The 27,616-nt window shown below is 37.2% G+C and overlaps 1 protein-coding gene across 4 annotated transcripts in view; it reads left to right on the top strand.

The window, feature by feature from the left end:
- The window catches only part of ttll7 (tubulin tyrosine ligase-like family, member 7), a 141,589-nt gene that overhangs the window by 103,076 nt on the left and 10,897 nt on the right, over positions 1 to 27,616 (top strand). For all 4 annotated transcript variants that reach the window (XM_067431714.1, XM_067431711.1, XM_067431712.1 and 1 more), the window contains 6 exons: positions 6,274 to 6,360; positions 8,917 to 9,079; positions 16,197 to 16,522; positions 20,278 to 20,409; positions 25,062 to 25,142; positions 26,134 to 26,294. In XM_067431714.1, the coding sequence (XP_067287815.1) occupies positions 6,274 to 6,360; positions 8,917 to 9,079; positions 16,197 to 16,522; positions 20,278 to 20,409; positions 25,062 to 25,142; positions 26,134 to 26,294 (950 nt within the window). The remainder of the gene's footprint in view (positions 1 to 6,273; positions 6,361 to 8,916; positions 9,080 to 16,196; positions 16,523 to 20,277; positions 20,410 to 25,061; positions 25,143 to 26,133; positions 26,295 to 27,616) is intronic.

The raw sequence follows: 27,616 nt of genomic DNA, 5'->3' as shown, positions 1-27,616 counted from the left end.
AAGTACCGTTCTCCTGGCAATTGCCAAACCCAGACTCATCCATTAGATTGCCAGACAGAGAAGCGTGATTGGTCACTCCAGAGAACATGTCTCCACTGCTCTAGAGTCCAGTTGTGGATGCTTTACACCACTGCATCCGATGCTTTGCATTGCAGTTGGTGATGTAAGGCTTGGATGCAACTGCTCGGATATGAAAACCCATTCCCCAAAGCTCTCTATGCACTGTTGTTGAGATAATCTGAAGGCCACACAACGTTTTGAGGTCTGCAGATATTGACTCTGCAGAAAGTTGGTGACTTCTGCACACTATGCGCATCTGTATGCCCTGACCCCGCTCTGTGATTTTATGTGGCCTACCACTTTGTGGCCGAGTTGCTGCTGTTTCCAATTGGCTCCGCTTTGTTATAATTCCACAAACAGTTGACGGACATTTCAAGAATGGACTTACTGCAAAGGGTGCAGCCTATCACGGTACCATGCTTGAATTCACTGAGCTCCTGAGAGCAACCCATTCTTTTACAAATGCAGCCTGGATGCCTAACGACTTTAACGCGTTAATTAAGATTCATTAATTACGGGACTTTAACGCGTTAATTAATTACGCAAAAAAACAAAAACAATTTTAACCACACTTATTTTTGCACCGCGGAACTTTTTTCAATGAATGAGTTTCGACGGACCGATTATACTGGAACACCAACTAGCGCTCACGAGTCACGACAACAACAAACCATAGTGAACATGAACGAAGAAGCTGATGAGACCGCTTTGCTTGGCCCCGTGGATGGGAAATTTTGTTTTAAAAAACGAAAGGATGGAAGCGTCGACAAGAGCATTGTTGTGTGCAAGCTATACAACAAGGAATTTGCGTATCACCTCAGCACATCGAGCCTCAAATATCACAAATATGCTTTTGCTACACTTAATGGCAAACATTGCACTGGTCTGCTGGACTGAAATAAATAAACAATAGTTTGTTGATTAAGCTTATGTATTCAGTCTTTATTCAATGGTATACTAAAAATCCATGTGAAAAATTACTTCTCATTGTTCTCAGGTCAAATATTTATATGCAATTGAAATGCGATTAATTTCGATTAATTAATTACAAAGCCTCTAATTATTTTTTTTAATCGAGTCCCGGCCCTAATAGTATGGTCTGTGGACATGAGAAAACCTGGATCATTTCATTAACAAAAGTAGTATATTACAGTCCTTCCAGAAAAATGCAGCTTTGTTGTTTTGTTGTTACGGGCAAAAATCCTTGATTATGGAACATTGCGATGGAATATGCAAGATATTTATGCAATTTTATGTGATGAAATTGTGGGAACTTCCAAAAACTGTGGTTAGATGAAAAAGAGAGAAAAAAAAAAAGATTCCCCAAAACCTTGTTCTCTCTAGGGTACTACCTTTATGTAAAGAGCAATTTCTTATTACTTCCTAATACAGTATGATAAGCAAGAATAGAAAGGGTTGGGAATATTTAAGTTCTCATTTAGTTTTATTTCAGACCTTAATAAACACACGTCTCAAACTTACAAAACATTGATGACAAAGTGCAATCTCTTATTGTAACTTTACATACTACTAATATACTTACAACTAGTATGATTTAACCCACTGGTAACAAAAAAGTTAAATCTTACAACTGTTAAGTTGCATCAACTCCTGAATGAAACTAAAAAAGAAAGCAGGGACTGAATCCGCAATCGCCCCCCAAAACCTCAATCACTATTCCCTATGTTAGTCCACTAATACAGTTAACTAAGTTAACAGTTCCCTTAAATAATGCCCTATTTGAGGGTATAGGGGGCGATTTTTGATTCAGCCTATAACTGCGTAGCTCACTGACGGGGTTTGCAGCTTTTCGATAATGTTCATGTCGTGTAATTATGTCACTTCAAAACGTTCCCATGGCAATAGGGGGAAATGGCTGCTCTTTTGTGAAGTAAACATAACATTTAGCAACTTTCTGCTAAGATATATGTGACTTATAGGAAATATAATATATGAAATCGTGCAAGCACCGCATATTATGCGGCAAAAGTGTGGTGTATTTGAAAAAATGCGGCCCCCGCATAAATATGCAGACGTTTGGCTGATTATGCATTGAATTCTGTGATCGCATAATCACGTTTTTCAGGAGGAACTGATAATATTAAATTATCTGAAGTCATTGGCTATTAATGATTTTCAGTAGCCAATGACCATTTTCCACCATTGGTGGATTCACGTTGATCTGTTTCGGGTAAAGCGTTTTTCAGTAACTGGATATTTCATTTGAAATTGTTGTAAAACGTGTAAGATGCCATGTAATTTTGCAGAAATGTCGCCACATGCACGCTTTTTCAATGAGCCTGGGTTGATTTCTCTAGAACGCCTAACAAGCTATGAATAGCTGTGCGCTGGAGAGAACGTGGCTCTGTTGTTTACTTTCTTTTTTACAACCACAACAAGCGCTCAGTAAAACACTAGCAATGCCAATTTCCAGCTCCTCACCGCAACTTATTGTAACACTCTATCAAAATGCAAACTCCTGTGTCCACTGCATTAGACACACACCTGACTCAAGCTTTTTCACATGTCCCCACCATCCCAGCAATAAACGATGCTTAAGGCCTATCTAAAAAGAATATCCCCAAAATCGACCCAAATCAAGATAACAAAAACAAATTTCAGAAACATCTAACGGTAGCAAACAATGGTAAATATTGACACATCACCTGCAGTCAGAGTGTTGGCTTACTGTGGCCTTTTTTCACTTCACCTACTGTCGGAACAATAATTCTTACTCTGAATTTAGGGAACATTGGAAGGCAGCAATGAGCAAAAGAACAGAGTTTAATGCACTTAAAATCTCTCTCCATCAGAGCCAGAACAACAGATCAATGCCTGGCTTATTGAGTTACAGCTGGGATAATATTTCTGCTTGAAAAGCATGCAACATTTGTAATGGAGAAACACCAGAGTCCATGAAACACACAGAGCTTACCCTTAAAAAAAATCTAAAAAAAAACATTGAAGCAGAATCAGAACAATATTGATCAAATTCTTGAGACAGTGATGATTCAGTCCTCACCAAAATACATGTATTGTTTGTTATACAGCTGCATGCCTGCCCTTTTCTCATCAGAACTACCGTCATTATCCAATCTTGTTTTGTTTGGACTTAATGCATTTATTTGTATGATCCAGCTGACAGACCATTCTCCACCATTGCCTATCTGGCATTTTTTTTAGATTAAAATCTAGGGTCCCACTTTATATAAGATGGCCTTAACTACTATGTACTTACATCAAAACAACAACAACAACAACAAAAGTACAATGTACTTTTTGTGTTTATATTGTATTGCTAAATACTTGCTGATATTGAGGTGGAATATGGGTAAAGTTAGGGACAGGTGTGGTGGTATGGGTAAGTTTAAGGGTAGGCTTAGGTGAAGGGAAGTGGGACCCACTTTATATTAGGTGGCATTAACTACTATGTACTAACATTGTAATTAATCATTTGATACAATGCATTTATTGTAAGTACAATGTAAAAACATGTATGCACACAAATCATTAATTTAAATGTTAGTAGTAGTTAAGGCCACCTAATATAAAATTTTGTCTTGGATTTGAGGTGTAATATAATATATCTCAGCAAATTGGTAAAATATTATTATACACTGAAATATAGAAGTTTTTTTTTTTTGATAAATAACTAAAAACAATTAAGAAAATATGAATTACTTTAAATTGAAAACTCCTCTTATTTGGGGAACGAGCTTCTGAATTAACATTTTGATATTTATAAATTAAAATTTGTAAGGTATTATAATCATATTGAGTTAGTAATGAAGAAAATGACAAAACGTCTGTATTAAAGTTTACAAATTTGGAAGGTGTTTCATAATAGGGCATACAGATAATTAATAGATAAAAGAAAATGTATTTGAGTGAGTATCAAATGATACTTGGAATTTATCAAGTACCTAATAAATGCACCAATTAGTTAGAATGAACTGCATATTAGATAATTAAAGAGGAAGGCTAACCTTAAACCTCAATAAACTGGTCTGCTTTGGTCATAAGCACTGAAGTACGTCATGCCAATATCAAAAGAACTGCCTGAGCCCCCCAGAAGGAAGGTCGTAGAGGCTTATGAGTCTGGGAAGGGATTTAAAGCCATTTCCAAGATATTTTAAGTCCACTATTGTAGGTAATCTACACATAATGGTTTTAGACCACTGGCAATCTGTCCAGGCTGGTCTGTCACACCACTTTCATTCCAAGAGCATAGTGCAAGATGTTTCAGGATGACTTAAAAGAACTCCAGGGTGTCATTAAGGGATCTGCAGGCAGCTCTAAGAACAGTCAGTGTGAATGTGCTACTGTTGTGGTAGAGAAATACATCATTTTATAGGCCGCTGGAATTATTGGATCTTTTTTGTGAAAAGTGTTACAGTCTAATTAGAATCAGAATTATTAATCACTGAATCATACTAATAATGAGTTTTAAATTAACTGGTGTTGCTTGCCTGAATCATTGGTTTAAATTCATGAAATATAATAAAAAGTTATTGATCATTTAGAGCTTGGATTTAGTAACATGTGATTTGTAATATCAGGGAACTGTAATTTTAGAGGGCTTTTTTCTCATGTGAACTGAGCAATTGCAGTGAACCCATACTTCAAAGTCAACAACAGAGTGCTTTATTTGAAAGAAATGACAAGAAGAAATGCTGCATAGATTATGACGTGTTAAACTCAAAGTGTGGTTCAGATATAGTGACTTGTTAGAAGGAATGAAGTCCAGAAGGGAATGAAGGAATGTTTCCAGATGGATTCCTGAACTTTGGCTAAACACATGGCTTTGATTTATGCCAAGAATTTGTTTAGGTGTCATGCAAAGCACTATTTTGATTTAGAAATCTTTTCCTGAAATTACTCAATTTGATTACTTATAGTTTAAACTTAAGTATTAGTATTAGATAATACTGTTTGAAATATTTTGAATATTTCTCTTAATTTTTTTGCTGATTTCACACTGATAGTAGAAGTTGGCTTATGATATATCCAAAACAATAACATTTTTGTTTTTGAGCCTTTTGGTGATATTTGATCTTGACATATAGTATCACTTAAGAAGGGTCAATCGAGGGTCAAGTATTTGATTTAAAAATCAAAATTTTACTATAAATATTTGGTTAAAATGATAAATAAATTATCAATATGCAAATTTATTCATTTTGATTGTTAAAAATCACCAATATATAAAATTAATATTCGCTAATAAATCAACACAGTCATATACAGTTAGCCTAGAAATCTAGACGCACCCTAGCGACAGCAAATCTACTCTGCCACGAGTGTCATCTAGCAACTCTCAATACACTTCTGAGCTGTAAACACCAAACTCTGGTCGGGCCAATCGCATCGTGTATAGAGTCGATGGGCAGGGCTTAACATAATTACGGCCGAGTTGCGCTTGCGTTCTTCTAGTAAACACAGAAAGTGGCGAACGGCGTTCTTTCGGATCAGCTTTGACCGCGACTCTGGAAGACTTGGAGTTAAGCTTTTCTCTGAGAAAAGAACAAAGAACGGCACTGAAGTCATTCTTAAGAAGGGAAGATGTGTTATGAGTTTTGCCGACCGGATACGGTGAAAGTTTAATCTTTTAACGAGCTCCGCTTCACCTTCGTTGCTCTGATTGGTTGTAGCGCTATCCAATTGTGTGCACGCCGTGAAGAGGGAGTTTGAAAGACAACCGTTTATCCCGCCCCTCGGATTGAGCCCTGCCAATGGTGAGTTTCCAGACCAAACATCAGGCTAATATACAGTTACTTCAGGGAATGTTTTAGTTCAATCAAAGTTTTTACTCAATTCAGTGAAATGCAGTTTGAACGGACTAGTGGAAATGAGTTGTACTTACCAGGTACTAATGTTGAAGCTTAAATAAAAGATGGTATTAAAACCTCTCCGCTCTAACTCTCTCATATTTGCAAGTCACAAAACAAGGAGGCATAGTAAATCTAGTGTAATGCATTTTTTAAAGCAATATACCAGACAAATAAACAGATATTCACAGTCTTGCTTAAATTTATATCGTCCCAGCAATCATAATCTACAGCAGTTCTACAAACCAGTTTTTAAGTAAACTGGATTTTACTTATTTCCTTCGGAACATTCAGTAAAATGAGTGAGTGTCTAAAATAGTGTTCATATTAACAAGAATATTTTACTGTGAAAAAACAAAGACCATTTGTTTGACTTGTTCTACAGGAGGAAGATATCCTAGACCTCCTGGAGCAGTGTGAACTGGACGATGAGAAACTGATGGGGAAAACCTCGAAACAGAAAGGACCTAAGGTATGTTAGTCACAACTCACTTTCTCAAGCTATATATATATATATATGTGTGTGTGTGTGTGTGTGTGTGTGTGTGTGTGTGTGTGTGTGTGTGTGTGTGTGTGTGTGTGTGTGTGTGTGTGTGTGTGTGCGTGCGTGCGTGCGTGCGTGCGTGCGTGCGTGCGTGCGTGCGTGCGTGCGTGCGTGTGTGTGTGTGCGTGTGTGCATGCGCGCCATAAACCAGGTCAACCAGCCCTGACAAACTTGATCTGAAGCAAAATTATTTTAAAATGTGTTTACATTGATGCTTTTAAATATGCTTTTATCCAAAGCAAGTTTCCTAACATTCAAGGTCATCTTTTCGGTTCATGCATTCCTTGGAAATCAAAACCATGATCTTGGCAATGCTTTCACCATGCTCTACTCTTTGAGCTACAGGAATGTTATGTGTACTTGTATGAGGTAAAACATATTTAAGAGGCAATAAATTGTGTATCCCATCATGATTATGTGTGATATAAATGCAAAATGGTATGATAGGACAATACTGAAGTGCAGTAAAGTTTATTGCAATATACAAGAAGCTTGAGAATATTGGGAGACTAATTTGGGAGACGCAGAGGTGTAAAGAAAACCTGAAAAACATACTTGAGTAAAAGTAAAGATTCCTTATAGAGAAAATGACTCCATTACAAGTTACAAGTCACCAATTTTAATACAACTTGAGTAATAAAACATTTTATTTTAAGCATATTATTCTTAAAGCATCTGATTTGAACAGTACTTAAGTATTTTACTCATACTAAATATAGGCTCAAAGATGCACTAGTCCTCAATACAAAGTCGACACAACGGCCTCTTGTCTACAAACCCTCAATTCTCAGTTAATCTCAAGTGCACGGAAAGGCCATAAGTAAACCAATCATTCAATAATGTCAGTATAGCGGTTAAATAATAATATTAAGTTAAATAGTCAGTCTACTTGCACTGGATGTGCTGGTTTCACCAGCTGCAGTCATGTCCTTATTTCCTAAATCAAACACTTGCGAGTGAACTACCTGCTAATGCACTTGAATTCATGTAAAGTAGGCTTGTTGAGATGTTTGTGTGAGTGAAGGCAAAATGAACAAGATATAGTAATGCCCTTAGATAGCTTGCTATAGTGCTTATTTATAGCAAAAACAAACTGCTGCAGAAAAAGTTGTCAAGCAAAATGTAATGTGTTATTGCATTACTCAACACAAATGTATTAGAGTAAAAATGTACATTTACTTGTTCAAAAATGTAGTCAAGTAGAGAATAAAAGTTGCTAATATCTTTGATGCTCAATACAACTACAAAATAGCAAAAAAGATACTTAAGCACAGGAATTAATTACATTTACTCAAATACTTTACACCACTGCTAATTCGATTATGTAATTCGCAATGATTCATGGGAGACGGTGGTCGCCACTGATCTCTTTTACCACAGTTCTGATTACTCTTACACACTTCCGACTTGTACAAAAGTGTACTGCCCAACAAAGGCAATAACTACATTTGCAACAACAACAACAACACTGGAGCTGAAATCAGTTTTCATGCTCAGCTTTTTGTCCTAATCTGAATGCAGCTGATCCCTGTCTGTCACTGTACAGAGCATAGTCTAAGCAACCAGGTAATAACTTCCCAAAATAAGTGGGATAATTATAAAATAATTTTGAATTCATAGTGCAGACTACACTATTGCTTCGTCTCAGAGCTCATGATGTCTGTATGGAAAGTTTTTTTTGACAATTATTTGTATCCATGGAGAAAATGTATGGGATTGTACTTGCAGAACATGACTATCGAAAATGTCAAAATATAATATCTCTTTTTTTTAGTTTGTGATGAAATATGACCCAAGAATACTCTCGACGGTTTTCATGAGATTCGCTAACAGAGATGTTACAGACAGTTACAGACACAGTTTGGCATGAAATTACATTAATTGGTTCACTTTTGACTTAGCAAAATCTAGGTTTCATTTCGGCAGTGTCTGCTCTGATGGATTGGAACACTCTAACAGTGCCATTATGGGGCCATCTGGAATAATCTGACAAGACAAAAATTAAGCAATTTAAATTGTCACAAGCAGCTCCTCCTAAAAATGGCAAGGAGAACAGGATCACTCTGAACTCTTTCAAAACTCAATTGGAGATTATATTCAAAGTGTTAATTTAGACAGACCTTTGAGCAAAATTGGAGTTGAAAAGGTGAAATTACTGCATTCAGAAGGCTAATAGTCAGTGCATCCCAAGTGTTGGACAGATATTCAATTCATTGTTCAATACTTCTTGAAGGACATAATAGATTAGTTCCCCTGACAAGCAATGTATGTGTTTCAGACCAAATGAACATGTTTCTGCTGTGACATTAATCAAGGCTTCAAGAAAATCAAGACAGGGTTCACCAGGCATGCATCACTGCCGCCCTTCCATTAGTGGCAAGCGTTAATTGGACTCAGGCTGAGAGCTGCAGAACTGACATTTTTCTAGGATCTTCTTTCCTCATCTCTCCCTGCGGATGTGTTTATGTGATTGTTTGCCTGTAGGTCCTGTCATCCATGCCTGAGAGCAGCCCGACACCCAGAGGGCACAGAGACCCTGAAGACTCTTCGGCCAGCTGCAGCGACAGCAGCTCTGGTTCCGACGCTGATGGAGAAGATGAGAGTAGCAGCATCACGCAGGAGAAGCTCAATCGCCCCGAACGCTCCAGTGAGTTCCTCTCTCTGTGCCTGTGAAAGAAAGTGCTCTGGGAACCTCTATTAGCTCCTTACCACAGAAATGGTGCTGATTGTTTTTTGTCTTTCTTGAAATGGCGCCATAGGTCAGGATAATATAAAGTTTCTAATTCACACATGAGATAAATTTCTCAGCAGACAAAACCAACAGTTCTGATGGAAATGCAAAACAAAAGTAGATTGCTGTCATTATAATCAAGATTTTTCTGTTTTACACAGGAAACAGTCAATGCCAAGATATGCCATAGACAGACACCTCATTCCTAAGCTCTAGCCATTTTAATTTATATGTTGGTGTAGGTGTGTGTGTTATACTTAAGATTTATTACATATTATTTATATAAATCTATAAAATTTTTATAAGAATGTGTTTATGTTTTCGAAATACTTCTCTTATGTTCACCAATGCTGCATTTATTTAATTGAAAAATACAATAAAAACTGTAATATTCTGAAATATTTAAAGTAACTGACCTGTGATGGGCAGGCCAATCAGTCCAGGGTGTCTCTCGCCTTTGGGCCAAGATGCTTGAATAGGTTACAGCCGCCCCACGACTCTACATAGGATTAGTGGTTTGGAGAATGGATGGATGAATGGATTAAAAAACAACAACTGGGCTGCATTTCCCGAAACCTTCTTAACTCTACGTCATTCTTAAGTTATACCTTAAGGTATCCCTTAACGTTAATATGTGTTTCCCGAAACGAACTTAGTTAAGAATACCTTCTTTAAGTCATACTTTCGTAAGGTTGGTCTGGACCACTCTTAGCTATACCTTATCACTATTAAAAGTTCATTCCACTAGTGGCCACCACTGTGAAAAAAGCTTCTTTATTATGTCAGTCTATCCGAATATAATTCCGAAGTTGTAATATACACCCAGTGTTCAATTAGGCTAGTTGAATATTTTTTTGTTTGTTTTGTTTTGTTTTTTTGTTTTTTTGTTTTTTTTAATGCAAGGATTAAAATTGTCATAAGAAATTTCATAAATTTCATTGTCATAAAATTTAATTACAAACACCACTGGTTGTTAGCTTTTTAATGACATTATCCAAAGGTACATCAGCTGGAAAACCATTAGACAGGAAAAGCTTAGGAGCCTATTTAAAGGGAATCATTGTGAAGGGGAGTTTAGTCAAACTTTGGCAGCGAGGCATCGAATAGAATTGTGCTAAATCAAAGACGGCGCCATCCGCGGAGCCATTTAGTGTATGTGCACTATTTCATACGTGAAAACTTTAGTCCCTGGCTACCATGTCAGAAGGCTGCTATAAAAAAAAAAAAATTCGCCTACCACGACAGCAAATTAAGCAGCTTTTAGATTGTTGGAGCTTTTAAGCTTGTTGGACCAGCTTTGCAGAGACAAACTGGACGGAGCTTAGCTACTAAAATCAGCTGCTGGTGGCTCTTCTCTTTCTTTCTTTTTTCTCCGCCATATAGTAGCAGCTGATTATATGTTTTGCGTGTTGCGTTTTTATTGAGTAGGCCATCTAATAATATAAATTAGTTATTTACACAATAATGTGATGCAGCTGCTGCATGGTCAATCATCCCTGGTTGTGGATTAAATCAAGACACTATGGAAAATATATTGTAATAATTTAAATGACGCGTGATGCTGATGGTGCGGTTGAGCATGAGATTGCTGGTTCGTGCACTCATTTCAGAATTATGTAAAATTTAGGTGCAATTTTGTATGATAAATGAAAGTTCAACTATTTCTGAAGTGTTTCTTTTATAAAGAACATATTTTTTTTTCGCATAACGCAGTGAAACAGCCCCTGCATAGAGTAAATAATCGATTCTTGAGCCATCGATAGAAGCCAATTCAGCACCACCGCCACGAACAGCACCCTCTAACGTCGCACTTAAGAAGGTATACCTTAAGCGACCTACTAAGGTATAGTTCGGGGAACACACCTAGAAATGGTATACCTTCAGTTAAGTTATACCTTTAGAGTCTTCGTAGAGCGCTAAGAGACAACGTTATCGGGAAATGCAGCCCTGTTCTGTCATAATATATATTTGAAAATGTAATTTCATCTTGTGATGGCAAAGCTGAATTTTCAGCAGCCAATACTCCAGTCTTCAGTGTCACATGATCCTTCAGAAATAGTTCTGGGCTGCATTTCCCGATAACATTGTCTCTACGCTACGAAGACTCTAAAGGTATAACTTAACTGAAGGTATCCCATTTCTAGGTGTGTTCCCCGAACATACCTTAGGAGGTCGCTTAAAGTATACCTTCTTAAGTGCGGCGTTAGCAGGTTCTGTTCGTGGCGGCGGTGCTGAATTGGCTTATATCAATGGCTCAAGATTCGATTATTTACTCCGTGCAGGGGCTGTTTCACTGCGTTATGCAGAAAAAAAAAAATTTCTTTATAAAAGAAGCACTTCAGAAATAGTTGAACTTTCATTTATCATACAAAATTGCAACAAAATTTTACATAATTCTGAATTGAGTGCACAAACCAGCAATCTCATGCTCAACTGCATCACTTATAAAACATTTTTTATATTTGTTAATGTTAATTTCAGCATTTACTTATGCATATTTAATTAATATTAGTTGAACAAACCATGAACAGCTGGATTTTTATTAACTAACGTTAACAAAGATGAACAAATACAGAAACAAATTAACTGGTTAGTTCATGTTAGTTAATACATTAACTAATGTTAACTTTGGACCATTATTCTAAAGTGTTACCACTACCTGTTCTTACTATAGGGTTATGGTAGGATTAGGGTTTGGTTGAGGGTTAGTAGCATGTAATTATGCATAATTTACTCTTATTACTACTAAGTAAATGTGACATATGTAACAAGGACACTATAAAATAAAAGTGTTACCAAAAATTCTGAACTTACACTTGATCAATTTAATGCTTTCCTAATAATAAAAAAGTATTAATTCTTTACAGAATTCTTTAATTCTTTAAGTATTAATTAATTTCTTACAAAAAAAAATAAATAAAAAATAAAAAAATAAAAAAATAATATCTCACTGACACTAAACTGGAATGTGTAATGGCTTTTGACTTAAGCTTCAAAATCAGCAAAACAATCAAATTGCATTGATACATTTACAATAATTAACTAATAAATTATAAAATTAATGTAAAATTATTTTAATTTTGATAACATATCAAATTTAACATCCCCCAAAATGTAATTCTTTATATTTTGCCATCACAAGCTGCTTTTGATGCAGCTGTCAGACTTTAATTAAATTGATTGCAATCAATTTACAGATGATTGCAAATAAAATTCATTTTAGAATCATTTGAATGTGCTCCACAGTTGCATCAAGCGTTTCCAGTGTAGAAAACTTTAATGATTATAATTGGGGCGCTCTAGTTTTGTTTTGCATCAGTCTTGCCAGACTGAGTTGTTGTTTTGAGAACTTTACTTGATCTCACTAATGGACCTCTGACATTATCTGTTCCTAGTTTGAGACCAGCAGGTTTTAGGGGTCTGCTCAGTGGAAAAGCAATTCATCACCTGTGGGCAGGGACTATTAGGTTAAACTTGGAGGTTCTGGGACGTTCTGCTGCTGAACCGCTTTTATAGGTGCTATCTGTCCCTCGATGGTTTCCAGATGACTGCAAGAGCTGCTTATGGCTTAAACTTTTAAGCAGCCTTTTGTCTAGCCAGACACATTAAATCTTCAGTGCCGTTTGCAGAGCCTGAGCTAAATTACAGATGTAAATCTACTATAATGCATTTGTTTACCTAATTAATACATGAAACAGAGAAAATCCATCTTTTTTAATTAGGGTCACGGTATTCGCTGGCCCAGTGCAGTGGCTCTTAATTTGACTGGCTGACTGCAGCAGGTGATGTCGTGAGAGGTCCCTCGGCTCTCATGCGATGCAGCTTTAATGAGCTTTTCTGATGTTTCAGTCCGTTGGTTTAAAGGGAAACCGGTCGCTCGGCTTGGGGAAAGCACAGGTTGGGGAGAAGTTCACAGAAGCACTTCTGGCATACCTTGAAAACTGTGCAAACAAGCCCCAAAAAATGTTTGTGTGTTCCTTGGGGTCCAGCAGCCTTTTTATCTATCTATTAGGGGTATAACTATACACACAACTGACGGTTCGGTACAGGTTCGGTACAGTAGTTTTACAAAATTGTTTTATATTTATTTTTATTAAACAGTGGTTAACTGAAAAAAAAAAAAAATTCTGTCCTTAAATTAATTAAATTATAACTAAAAGTTTATTAAAGATATTGCTCTTATAGGGAGCCCTTACTTATTACTATAATATTAAAGGTTAACAACTGAGCCCAAACTATTAGCAAACATGTAAACTTCACATTAGACAGTTTTTGCTTTAACTTCTAAATCTAATTATAAATTGTTTTTTTTTTCTCTTCTATTCGTTGTTAAAATATAATCACTTATAGTATATTGTATACAGAGGCGGACAGAGTTTTCACAACTTCATTACTTAAAGCTACACTGTGTGATATTTTCCCCCATCTAGCGGTGTAAAGATATATGACCATCCAGTGAATAATAGTTTCTGTTCCTCTCAATTCAGATTTCGTTTTAACTCCTACAGTGGCCGATTTAGTCCAAGATTAACATGGCAATCCCCCTCTTCACATTCAACACGGTGTCATCGAGTGTTAAAACGCGAAAGGCGTAGCTTGAATTAATTGGTATATCCCTCTTTGGCTAATGTACTTTCAAGATTGAGGGGCAACATGGCGACCAGCATTCGAACCCCTCACCCGTTCGTATTTTCAATGGCATATTATAAACTTACGAGAGTACTTTATTACTTGAAAGAAGTAAATATACATTAATGAGCACTTATATTTTTGAAAGAACTAAGTGTTTTTAGCTAAGAATAAACTAAAAAAAAGTTACACAGTGTAGCTTGAAGTAAAAGTACAGATAACCCTTGCTAAATTTTGCTCAAGTACAAGTAAATGTACTACAGTCAGATGTCTACTTAAGTAAAAGTCCTGAAGTACTTGTTTTTAAAAGTACTTGAGTATCAAGAGTACAAGAGTACATTTTCTAAATATTGCATTACTACTGCCACAGTGCTTACATTTATGTACAGAAACGTCCTACATGGAGTTATGAAAAATGTTAATGCTAATACCTTGGAGAATGTAAAAAGAATTTAAGGTAAAATCATCAAATTTTTATCTTTTTACCATGTTGCTTTTTTTAACATTTCTCACTTGCCCACAAGGTGATAGCAAAAAAAAGCTCTGATAAACTCTGCTAGAGTTTTAATGGATGTTTTGCCGCCACATTTGAACCTGACTGTGTTAAACACACCGCATACTCAAGAACATCACGGGTCGGCACATTCCCGGGATGGACCTGCTGTGTCTTTCATCTATTGTTTCGTCCATGGTTTTTCTCTTATCTAAAGGCTGCAACATACTCCTGTTCTTACAGAGAAAAAAATGTCTCGCTCCCAGGGCTTCGAGAACAAAATTACATCATTTTGTTCTCGCAGCCTTGGTTTTTTGAGTTCTTGAAGCTTGTTCTCGACACATCGCCTGAGCAGAACTTTTTTCTTGCGGGTGTCCGAGAACTATTGTGTGATTGGTCAAACATTTAATGTGGGCGTGGTTAATGCGGAGAAACCATGATGATCGGCATCTGCTTTTCTCGTGAAGTATGGAATGTAAGAATGGAACGAACTTTGTTCTTGTTCTTGCCACCTCGAGAAAACACAAAATGTCTTTGTTCTTGCAGAGTATGTTCCAAGCTTAAATCTGACCATGGTGGCTGGACTTTGGTGGAAAGCTGATAGGCTGTCCCAATCAGTGGTGCCTGCATAATCCAATCACGTTTGAGAGGGAAACAACAAATTAAGGGTTTCGGAGATTTTTCTTTTTTCCTTTTCCTTTTTCTTTTTCTTTTTCTTTTTAGAAGTAATAATGGGTACTTAGGGTTATGGATAGAAATGTAGTGGAGTAAAGAGTAAAATATTTGCCTCTGAAATGTACTTGAGTAAAGTCATGAGTACTCTCCAAAAATTATATTCGAGTAAAGTACAGATCCCTCAAATAGATCTATCTATCTATCTATCTATCTATCTATCTATCTATCTATCTATCTATCTATCTATCTATCTATCTATCTATCTATCTATCTATCTATCTATCTATCTATCTATCTATCTATCTATCTATCTATCTATCTGTCTGTCTGTCTGTCTGTCTGTCTGTCTGTCTGTCTGTCTGTCTGTCTGTCTGTCTGTCTGTCTGTCTGTCTGTCTGTCTGTCTGTCTGTCTGTCTGTCTGTCTGTCTATCTATCTATCTATCTATCTATCTATCTCTGTCTGTCTGTCTGTCTGTCATGTACTTTCATGTAATTATTTAAAAAAAAATTAACAGCTAATGCCATAATGATTTTGTTTTGTTACAGACAAAAAGTAATAGACAGTATTCAGAAAGTGTCCAACAAGGATATGACAGGCCAAAAGTATGAATTTTATGTTTGATAATGGTTTACAATAGTTCAGTAATGGAAAGCCAGTTTGTAACCTATTTTAGAAAGTGCCATAGATTATATATTGATTATACGTGTATGACACAGTTGAAGCCATTTTTTTCCCATTATCCACTAAAAGAGGGACAAAAAAAGAAAGCTGACAGGTTTATTTGGTGTGTGAGGGGTCACTGGTGATTGGGTTGCTGCCAGAGGGGGCATTGGGCGATTCTGGGGTGACATTGTTTGCCCCCTTTGCCCCACACTACCCTGAGGCCATCTGCGATTTTCTGAGCTAAGCTGCTATAATACCGCATTTGGCAACTTCTTCCCTCAAGATTCACAGATGAAGCGGCGATGCCGCTGGCCAGTTCACAAACTGGAGGTCATTCAAAACTGTAGATTTGCTGTATGTGTGTTTCAATTCGCTGTCTACCCTGAGTTGGAAACCTGACAGCCACTCAGGCCTGCAGGATGATCACATGGTGCAGTGATTAAGGAAAGCTTTTTTTTCTTTTTTGGTTATTGGATTTCAGATGCTTGACTTCATTTCCATGGTGATCCTGGGGAGTGCGTGAATATATTTGTCTTAAATTGAAGTCAAATGCTTTGGTTCTTTGTTTTAGGTCGTGTTCATTGGAAACCTGTCCCTAAACCAATGCGAGGTCCTTCCTCCTCCCCCAATCTTTCTGGGCTCATCCGCCGCTCCATGTCCTGTCCACGCTCCATATCCTCTCTGACTGCGCAGTCGCCTACCAACGAGACCAGACAGCCAAAAACAGCCACTCACATGGCTAATGCATCGACTGCAGGCGCTCAAACAGCAGCCACCATGACGCAGATGACCCCAGGTCGACCCCACACAGCATCACGGTCCCAGTCGCTCAGTCGCAACAGTTCTACAAACAGAGTTCCACACAGCAGCAGTCTAGGTGCCATTCATCCTAATACGGCAAGTGTCGGTTCTCTCTCTTTTACACACTGGGAATATTCGAAAATTACCCTATTGCTCATTTTATTTATACAGTATGTGTGGCAATTCCATATGCATGGAATATTGGCTTGGTCAAAAGATTACATTGATCTGAATTTGCAGTATACAACTAGCACACTATGTGGAATTAAGTATCCCATAAAGCAATGACCTAACTTAACCTTCCAATTTCCATTTTGATGAATGAACTGGAAGTTACAGGGATAATTTACACACACACACACACACACACACACACACACACACACACACACACACACACACACACACACACACACACACACACACACACACACACACACACAGTGGAGGGAAAAATGTATTTAGTCAATCAATTGTGCAAGTTCTCCTACTTAAAAAGATGAGAGGCCTGCAATTTTCATCATAGGTACACTTCAAATATGAGAGTCAGAATGAGAAAATAAAATCCAGAAAATCACATTGTCAGATTTTTAAATAATTTATTTGCAAATTATGGTGGAAAATAAGTATTTGGTCAATAACAAAAGTTAGCCTCAATACTTTGTTATATACCATTTGTCGGCAATGACAGAGGTCAAACATTTTCTGTAAGTCGCAACAAGGTTTTTACACACTGTTTCTGGTAGTTTGTCCTAATACTCCATGAACACTCCGAGATCTCCTCTAGAGCAATGTTGTTTTGGGGCTGTGACTGGGCAACAAGGATTTTCAACTCCCTCCAAAGATTTTCCATGGGGTTGAGATCTGGAGACTGGCTAGGCCACTCTAGGACCTTGAAATGCTCCTTGCAAAGCCACTCCTTCGTTTCCTGGGTGGTGTGTTGGGGATCATTGTCATGCTGAAAGACCCAGCCACATTTCATCTTCAATACCCTTGCTGTTGGAAGGAGGTTTTTACTTAAAATCTCAAAATACATGGCCCCATTCATTCTTTTCTTTACATGGATCAGTCGTCCTGGTCCCTTTGCAGAAAAACAGCCCCAAAGCATGATGTTTCCACCATGATGTGGAAACCATGATGATTGCTTCTCAGTAGGTATGGTGCAACTCAGCATTCTTTCTCCTCCAAACACGACAAGTTGAGTTTTTATCAACAAGTTCTATTTTGGTTTCAACTGACCATATGACATTCTCCCAATCCTCTTCTGGATGATCAAAATGTTCTCTAGCAAACTTCAGATGGGCCCGGACATGTACTGGCTTAAGCAGGGGGACACGTCTGGCACTGCAGGATTTGAGTTCTGGGCGACGTAGTGTGTTACTGATAGTAGCCTTTGTTACTTTAGTCCCAGCTCTCTGCAGGTCATTCACTAGGTCCCCCCATGTGGTTCTGTGATTTTGTCTCACCATTCATGTGATCATTTTGACCCCATGCGGTGAGATCTTGCATGGAGCCCCAGATTGAGGGAGATTATCAGTGGTCTTGTATGTCTTCCATTTTCTAATAATTGCTCCCAGAGTTGATTTCTTCATACCAAGCTGCTTGCCTATTGCAGATGGAGTCTTCCCAGCCTGCTAAAGGTCTACAATTTTGTTTCTGATGTCCTTTTACAGCTCTTTGGTCTTGGCCATAGTGGAGTTTGGAGTCTGACTGTTTTAGTTTGTGGTGTCTTTTATACTGATAACAAGTTCAAACAACAAGTTCTAATATGCATTAATACAGGTAACGAGTGGAGGATAGAGGAGCCTCTTAAAGAAGAAGTTACAGGTCATTTAAAAAACAAACAAAAAAAACCTCAGAAATGAATTTTGAAAATTCTGAATTTTTTCCTTCTCATTCTGTCTCTCATAGTTAGAGTGTATCTATGATGAAATTGCAGGCCTCTCTCATCTTTTTAAGTAGGGGAATTTGCACAGTTGGCTGAATAAATACTTTTTTGCCCCACCAATTAATCCTGCACACACTGAAATAATGATAATATTGTGGTTACATATGACCTGGGTATATCATGAATTTGTTCACATATGTATGTTATATTGCCTCAAAGTTTGATTAGACTGAGCAAAGTTAAGCCATTTTTACATAAAATTGCAACATAATGCAACAAAACATGTTCCCTCCAAAATGGTTTCTTTATAGCAATGGCTATATATATTCATAGTTCACATAGCTAGTTAAATTGTAAATATGTGGAAGTTAGTAATTTTGAACTATAGTGTCTCTGCTATAGACACTACTGTGGGCTGTGTGTGCAGTGTACAGTATACAGAAAGCATTACGCTAGTATTTCATTCTGAACATAGACATACATATTTGCATGGAGAGGTATCTTTTTCTTTACCCTTATATGTCCTCTAGAGAGTCTGAACAGATGTTCAGAAAGATGTCTGATTTAGAGAAAATCTGGCAACACACCACCTGTAAAAATGAAAAATGTCATTTTTATTTTCCCATCGCTGTCCTGAATCATTCCAATCCATCAAACAATAGAGATTCAACACACACATAGACACACACCCGCACACGTACAGTACCACATACGCACATGCACACACACAATCAGTCAAGCTGTGTTTTCATACTGTGATATTTTCTTCTCATTCTCACACTCCTATATCCACTCTCGTTCTCTCACTCTCTCTGGGCATACCTTGGAGAGGAAAATTTGTCATATTGTGGAAAAATTGGGAGTGTGAAGCTAATTTGGCCTTGTATTTACGGGCACATTCATCTCGTGAATACCAGCACTCCCCCTTGTTCAAACGCTCATTAAGGAATATTAATCAGGAAAAACAGCACACACACTTATGCACTGTTTAATAAGACTTTAGATTGTGTTTAGCAAGACGGACTACTAAAGCTACATGCTCTTTTCAGAGTAATTGTATATAGGATGCATGATCATCAAGTTAATAAGGCTTCATTTTCTAATAATGGAACCTGTTTAATTAGGATTTGCGCTCTTTCCTCAAAACTCATCTAATACAAGGATTTTGTGCTGTGTTTGTGGAACTCCGATAAGCCTCCATAGACTATATTCAGTCTATTGGAAAGTTTTTTGCCCAGTATATGAAGCATTGAATACGGTACAGTAAATCTTATGAAAACATGCATGGGTCATACCGTACCTAACAAATATTTATAATTAAATTAAATGTATAATTATAAAAAAAAAAAAAAAAAAAAGTATGAGTTTGACATGCTGGTTTAAGGAAAATCTGTAAGTGTTGTCAGGTACCATATATATTATATTAGATTAAACAAATCTAAATTGAGGGGTTGAATATATATATATATATATATATATATATATATATATATATATATATATATTCAACCCCTCAATTTAGATTTGTTTAATCTAATATGATCTAATTTTATTAGTGTTTTACTATATTTCAGTACAAGAAATATACATATATATTTTAAGTACAACAATTTAGTTTAAATCTGCATACACAAAAAGGTAAACACAAAAAAATACTACTGTGATGTGTGTTCAAATACACACACGCACTGTTCAGTTTTCTGTGATTCACCCTTGTAGGGCCTCAGGCGCTGATATTCCTAACCACAACTACATTCTGTTTTTTTTTTTTTTTTTAAACTTTTGCTCAGTTTGTAGCCTTATGTCTGACAGTAGAGATCATTGTTTTTTCCTTCTCACAACGAGCAGTCAAGCTGCCATATGAACACACTGCTGCAAAGGCCGAAACAAACCTGATGACTGCAGAGAAAAGACGTCACACTTAATAATTCATCTTTATTGTGTTGGTTCTTTGCATGTGCAGGCGCAGGGAGAGACCCCACTGAGTAAAGAGCAGGAGGCCGAGCTGATGCAGCAGACGCTGGCTGCGCTCGGGGAGATGAGGATTCGTTATCCCGGGAAGAGCGAGGAGGAGGCCGAGGCCGTGTTGGATGAGGTGAGCTACGCAGCTGAGAGAAAGCGCTCGGTCAGGGCAGGCGGACCGGCTGCTCTGTTCCCCTCATTCCCCGAACTCATTTGAGGACGTCCGAGCCGTTCTCAGCATCTCTCTCTGTATGTAGAGTCATTAGACATCCACCTGTATGCTTAATGAGATCCATTAGCTGTCTGTGCAGAAACACAGCTGGCCAACAGCACCTGTTTTAGACACTTTCCAGCATTCATTTACACATCACTTTCACGCCGATTTATCTGGCATACATTTGCACATCAACAATCATGGAAGCACAGCATTTAACAGGAGAAGCACAATTGAACTGATGCTGCTCTATTAACAGAACTGTGAAATTGTAATTGGTGCTATCCATGAATACGGTACACTTTGGTAATTATTTTATTTTCAACCATTACAACCACATTATTAGGTGTGTTAGGTAAACTCTTACCTAGCATAAAATTAACCTTGCGTGAAAAGTAGCTAGTTTTAATCACACTAATTGCCCGAAACCACACCGACCCCTGTGAAGGTAAAAGAGTAGTAAAACTTGAGAGCTTGTAGATTTGAGAACTTAACAATAAATATTCACATTTGTAAGTCACAGCTCTGATGTGAAAAGTTGAATGTTTTTTGCTTATAGACAGTAAACAAAAACCTATGGTTTCAATTTGAAGAAGCAGAAAAACAGATGCAAATGTGTAAAATTATATTTACCTAAACAGAAAAAAGACAGGCACATATTACTTTTACGATATTTCTGATGCAAAACTCACTTGTGCTTTTGGGAATGCAAATGTGTTAGAGCAGTACAAGGGCTGGAGGGCTGGGGTGAGAATGAAGCCATTTAATTGGTCAAGCTACATGACGCAACAGTAACATGCAACTCAGCCCTTCACGTTAAGCCACTAAATTCATCTTGGCATCAAGTATTGTCAAATACTTGAACAAATGTTGCAACATCTTTTGACAGTGTATCCTATACGGCATACACCGATCAGGCATAACATTATGATAACCTTCCTAATATTGTGTTGGTCCCCCTTTTCAGTAAATCCTTTAAGTTGCAAGGCCCCTGCCTTCATGGATTACACTTGTTTGCTCAGTATATCCCACAGATGCTTGATTGGATTGAGATCTGGGGAATTTGGAGGCCAAGTCAACACCACAAACTCGTTGTCGTTCTCCTCAAACCATTCCTGAACCATTTTTGCTTTGTGGCAGGACGCATTGTCCTTCTGAAAGATGCCACAGTCACCAGGGAATACTGTTTCCATGAAAGGGTGTACATCATCTGAAACAATGCTTAGGTCGGTGGTACATGTCAAAGTAACATCCACATGGGTGGCAGGACTCAAGGTCTCCTAGCAGAATATTGCCTAAAGCATCACATTGCCTCCGACGGCTTGCCTTCTTCCCATAGTACATCCTGGTGCCATGTGTTCCCCTGGTAAACTACGCACACGCACCCGGCCATCCATGTAATGTAATGGAAAATGTGATTCATCAGACCATGTCACCTTCTTCTATTGCTCCGTGGTCCAGTTCTGATGTTCACATGCATCAGTTGGCACTTTCGGCGGTGGACAGGGGTCAGCTTTGGCACGCCGAGTGGTCTGTGGCTATGCATCCCCATACTCATCAAACTGCAATACACTGTGTATTCTGACATCTTTCTATCAGAACCAGCATTAACTTGAGCAATTTGAGCTACAGTATCTTGTTTGATTGGACCACACGGGCCAGCCTTTGCACACTCCACAAGAGCGGCAGTTTTGGAGATGCTCTGACCCAGTCGTCTAGTTATCACAATTCACCTGTCTTAATGTTTTGCCTGATCTGTGTGTGTGTGTGTGTGTGTGTGTGTGTATACAGTGCAGGTCCACAGTGGTCAAACATGGTCAAAGATCAGACAACATGGTTTATTTCATGTTCTTGCATGATCTTTTGCCTCAAGTCAACCTTTGTAATTTATTTACACAAGAAACTGAAGACAGCCAAGAATTATCGCACCAGTATAGGTTACAAACATTTTATTACGCCACAGATACATTTATAGTTTATTTCAGGTTTGCCGGCAATGCCATAGCCACTAAATGATAAATATTGCCCAAGCATGCCACATTTGCAGATGTGTGCAAATCAAAACACCAAATCAGAGCTGTAAGTGTAAATTTCAACTTTAAAGTGTGACTATATATTTTTTGTGCACATTCTCAAATTTTCTCAAACATTCTTTTACATTTATAGACCTCCAAATGTCCCACCTCAGTGGTCTTTACTTTCTTGACTGCGAACAACAATTACAGCAATATTATAATTTTGACAGTTTTGTGCATTTAGAAAAAATTGTTTTGTTATTTTTTATTTTAAAGATTTAAATGACCCAGGTAGTAGCATATTTTTTTTTTTAACAGACAAATGGTAAGAAAAATAAACTATTTCATTCTGTTTTTGTAATTTTCAAACAAACCGCTGTGTAAACTAAATTCAATAAGTAATAATGAATAACGTGGACAAACAAATTGTTATCTTGAAATATTGTAAATGACAAACAAACATTTGATAGAAAAAAAAAAAACAGTTAACCCATTCTTAGGTTTTAAACTCAAGGACAAAGACTATACAAATCTCAAACCTCATATAAAATGATTAGTGAATAAAACATATATACATTATATAATTTTTAAGTTGACCTGATTTTGACAATCAACATTTTGAAGGTTAAGCATCTCATTTCACTGACATTTGACTTCTGAATGACTTGGGAATTACTTGAATTTCGACAGTATTACATGTAAATGTTTGTAATTAATATTTCTTGAAGTAGTTAGTCTAATTCACAGTCTGAATGAGTTATTAATGATTTAGCAAGGACGATAAATGATAAATATGACCATATTTATGCCATCATCTCACACACAAAACATGGAAATAATTCATCCACTCTTTTTAGTGGAAAGTACGAGAATGTATTTACTAGAAGCAGCATTCACTGGTGCATGCTGTGCAACCGGGACCCAATGAGGAGAGTGTGTATATTTTATTGATATTGTAAATGATGTAAATATATTCAAACATTCAGATCAATGTTCAAGCATGTTAAAAATTAATTTGTGGGGAGAAAACTCATGTGAATTGACTGTGCCTATTCAAGGTCCTTGTGTTTGGAACATAAAAGAAAAAAATGCCTTCAGCAAAGAGTATCTATCTATCTATCTATCTATCTATCTATCTATCTATCTATCTATCTATCTATCTATCTATCTATCTATCTATCTATCTATCTATCTATCTATCTATCTATCTATCTATCTATCTATCTATCTATCTATCTATCTATCTATCTATCTATCTGTCTGTCTGTCTGTCTGTCTGTCTGTCTGTCTGTCTGTCTGTCTGTCTGTCTGTCTGTCTGTCTATCTATTTATCTATCTATCATCTATCTGTCTGTCTGTCTGTCTGTCTGTCTGTCTGTCTGTCTGTCTGTCTCTCTGTCTGTCTGTCTGTCTCTGTCTTACTCTGTCTGTCTGTCCGTCCATCCATACCCTCCAAATCATTGAATTCAGGTTTTCCAGTCACTTCCATCGCCACAGGTATAGACAAAAATCAAGCACCTAGCCATGCAGACTGCTTACTTCGTTTTTTTGTCATTGCTATAGAATAGTACGCAAAATTACAGAGCGGGGTCAGCGCCATCTTTATGCATAGTCAGTAGCTAAAAACCTCCAAACTTTGTATAGCCTTCAGATTAGCTCAAGAACAATGCATAGAGAGCTTTGGGGAATGGGTTTCCATGGCCGAGCAGTTGCATCCAAGCCTTACATCACCAAGTGCAATGCATTGTATCGGATGCAGTGGTGTAAAGATACACTGGACTATACAGCAGTGGAGACGAGCTCTTTGGAGTAACGAATCATGCTTCTATTCCTCTCCGAGTGGTGCCAGGATAATGGTACTTGCCTGACTGCATTGTTCCAAGTGTAAAGTTTGGTGTTGGGATTATTGTATGGGGTTATTTTTGAAGAGTTGGGTTTGGCCCCTTAGTTCCATTAAAAGCAACTCTTAATGCTTTAGTATACTTCAAGACATTTTAAACAATTTCATGCTCCCAACTTTGTGGGAACATTTTGAGGATGGCCCCTTCCTGTTCCCACATGACTGCGCACCAATGCACAAAGAAAGGTCCATAAAGGCATGACAAGCCTGCACAGAGTCCTGATCTGAATCTTGCAGAACACCTTTGGGATGAATTAGAGTGGAGACTGCAAGCCAGGCCTTCTTGTCCAAAATCAGTGCCTGACCTCACAAATGTGCTTCTAGGATAATGGCCACAAATTCCCATTTACAAACAGTCCTTAACCCTGTGGAAAGCCTTCCCAGAAGAGTTGAAGCTGTTTTAGCTGCAAAGGGTAGATCAACTTTATAACCTTCAGATTAAGAATAGGATGTGCATGTAAAGGTGTAAAGGCAGGCGTCTCAAAACTTTTGGTAATATAGTGTTTATATGTATATTTAGTCTTTTACACGCACACACGCACACACGCACACACGCACGCACGCACGCATGCACGCAAGCACGCACGCACACACACACACACACACACAAATTGTGTATATTGCAATAATAAAATAATTTTCATTTCCTCCTTTAGATTCTAAACAACTGGAAATACCATAAACCAAAAGTTGCATCTTACTGGCTGGTGAAGTTAGATGCCACCAAACAAAGGAAGGTGAGTGGACTAAAAAGTTTTGCAAAAAAAAAAACTAGCTAAACACTATACTTTTTTTTTTTTTTTTTTGAGTCTCAAGTGACCAAAGTGTATGGTGAAAAAAAAAAAAACCTGAGGTCTTAAAAAATGCCATTTGGATCTATCTTAACAGAACACATGATGCAACAAAATGAAACAGTTCAAAGCCACTCAATATCAGCACTATTACAGTAGTGCACGACATGTGGTTACAGCAGGTTACAGGTGTTTTGATTTGACACAGTAGGGCGGGCGTTGTAGGATGGGCATGACAGACTGATATAATGAGGGATTGTCTCGTTCCACAAGCTGATTATCAGCTGAAGTTCGAGGGATCAATCAGAATAGAGTTAGCATGTCTCATACAGGGCCATTAAATCAGACATATTGTTGAAAGTCACTTCACAGATGTCGACGGGCAGAATAGAGTGAGGGAGCTGGACGGGGTAGAGAAAGATTGGCGGAATCTCGCTGAGACTTCTTCCATTACTCTTCTTGTGGTTTTACTGTTCACAGTACCCTCCAGTATTGGGTCTGATTCATTTGAGCAAATTGGTTCATTAAGACATTTCAAATCAGTGAATGATTTATTGATTAATTTGAATGTTGTGCCCAGGAGTTCCTGCATCTTTTTGGAGCAAAATAAATATTTACAGTATTTAGACTGTTATTATCATTAGTAGGATTCATAATTTCTTTCATCTGTATTTAATGTGAATTAATTTGTGTATTCATAAATAGCTTCAGTGTAGTTTGGTACTTTTTTAAGGAACTTTTAGTGCAGTTACAGCCATGACTTTGACAAGACTTAGCTTGTCACTCTTATATATGGTGTGTTATATACAATTTCTTGTCAATTTTAAAATGAGTAGCTTGCTAAATTACAATAAAAAAAAAAGCAGTTTCCTCAAAATGTATCATCTGGTATTTTTATTTACTAGTATTTATCCTATTATTTCATTATTATTTCAAGGTTTTGGACATTGTTCGTACCAACATCCGCTCAGTGCTGCAGAGAATTTGGAGTGAACCAGATGTGGAGAGTCTACGTCTTTATCGCCTTTTCAACCGTGTTTTTAACCGTCTGCTCTGGAGTCACGGTCAGGGGCTTTGGAACTGCCTCTCCAGCTCTGGGTAAGAGAATTATATTCTGTCTTTTAAGTCAACATGAAATTAGAATTGAGCCTATTTACATTTACTTTATTGATACACATTCCTGGTCTTAGACCATGTCCACCAAAACAATTTTAGCCTGCTGAAAACGGCAGGCATTCTGCTTAAAAATCCTGGCTGTGGGTGCAGCATTTTTTTTTCAGACACGTTGCTTGTTATGATACGGAATGTGATACAGGTATTTTATGTATTGTTTCTTTTTAAAAATGTCGATACAATATAAAGTATTTGCTCTGGCTCTTGTTTTAAGTTATTTTATTATGTTATGTGTTGCTGTTGTACAAGCAGGATATGATTGTTGGTTGGTGTGGTATTTGTCCCGCCCCTCGTCCACTGTTTCTGGACCGCTACACTGTAAAAAAAAAAAAAAAAGTTGATTTTTGTTGGTTTAACTTAAAAAAGTAAGTAACCTGGTTGCCTTAAAAATTTTAGTTGATTGAAATTAAAAATTTGAGTTGATACAATAAAGAACATTTATCAAATTTAAATAGAAACTCAAAATATTTTTGTATCTGAACCACATAAAAAATTTGATAAATCATGAAAATATCACAATTTGGCATGTTTCACTGCTTCATCAGAAATAAAACACACACAATTACCCAATATGCTTACAAAATCTTTTAATACATATTTTAATAAAGGTTGTCAAATCTCAAAAAATTTTCATTGTATTAACTCAAAATTTTAATTTCAATGAACTCAAAATTTTAAGGCAACCAGGTAACTTTCTTTCTAAATAATTTTTTACAGTGTAGTTAAAAAGTGACTAGTGAGCACTTGTTTTCCCCAAAGTTGAACATTCTTCATCTCTCGGCAACCAGTTAAAATGTAGATGCTCAGCACCTTTTAAAAACATGGCGCTCTACTTGAAAAGAATTGGAAAAATATGTTAGCCTCTGGAAAAAACTTTTTGGACTCACAGCCTTACTGTGAAATATTCATTAAGGCACATTATTTCAAAGAAAAGAACAGCATGTCTTTATTGAACTGTTGTGTAAAGGCAATAAAACACTTGTAATCGTACTCTTGGTCAGAATATTAGTACGACTGTGCACTTTTGCTTGTGAGATATTGCTTAATTATTAGTCGTTATTTCACTTGTAAATGTCACATTATGGAAGATGAGTGGGTTAGGTGTTTAATGTTGAAAAGGCATTGAGGCATAACATAAGCCTGGCCATGAGAAATATGTTTTGTCTTTATTGACTCAATTGTGAGTCTTGATATAGACTTTTACTTCCTTAGAGAGTCACACAGAAGCATACATGCTTGCTGTTATA

Source organism: Pseudorasbora parva, chromosome 22 (assembly GCF_024679245.1).
Source record: "Pseudorasbora parva isolate DD20220531a chromosome 22, ASM2467924v1, whole genome shotgun sequence".
NCBI lineage: Eukaryota > Metazoa > Chordata > Actinopteri > Cypriniformes > Gobionidae > Pseudorasbora > Pseudorasbora parva.
The sequence above is the reverse complement of the archived record's forward strand: the minus strand, read 5'-3'. Positions and strand labels throughout refer to the sequence as shown.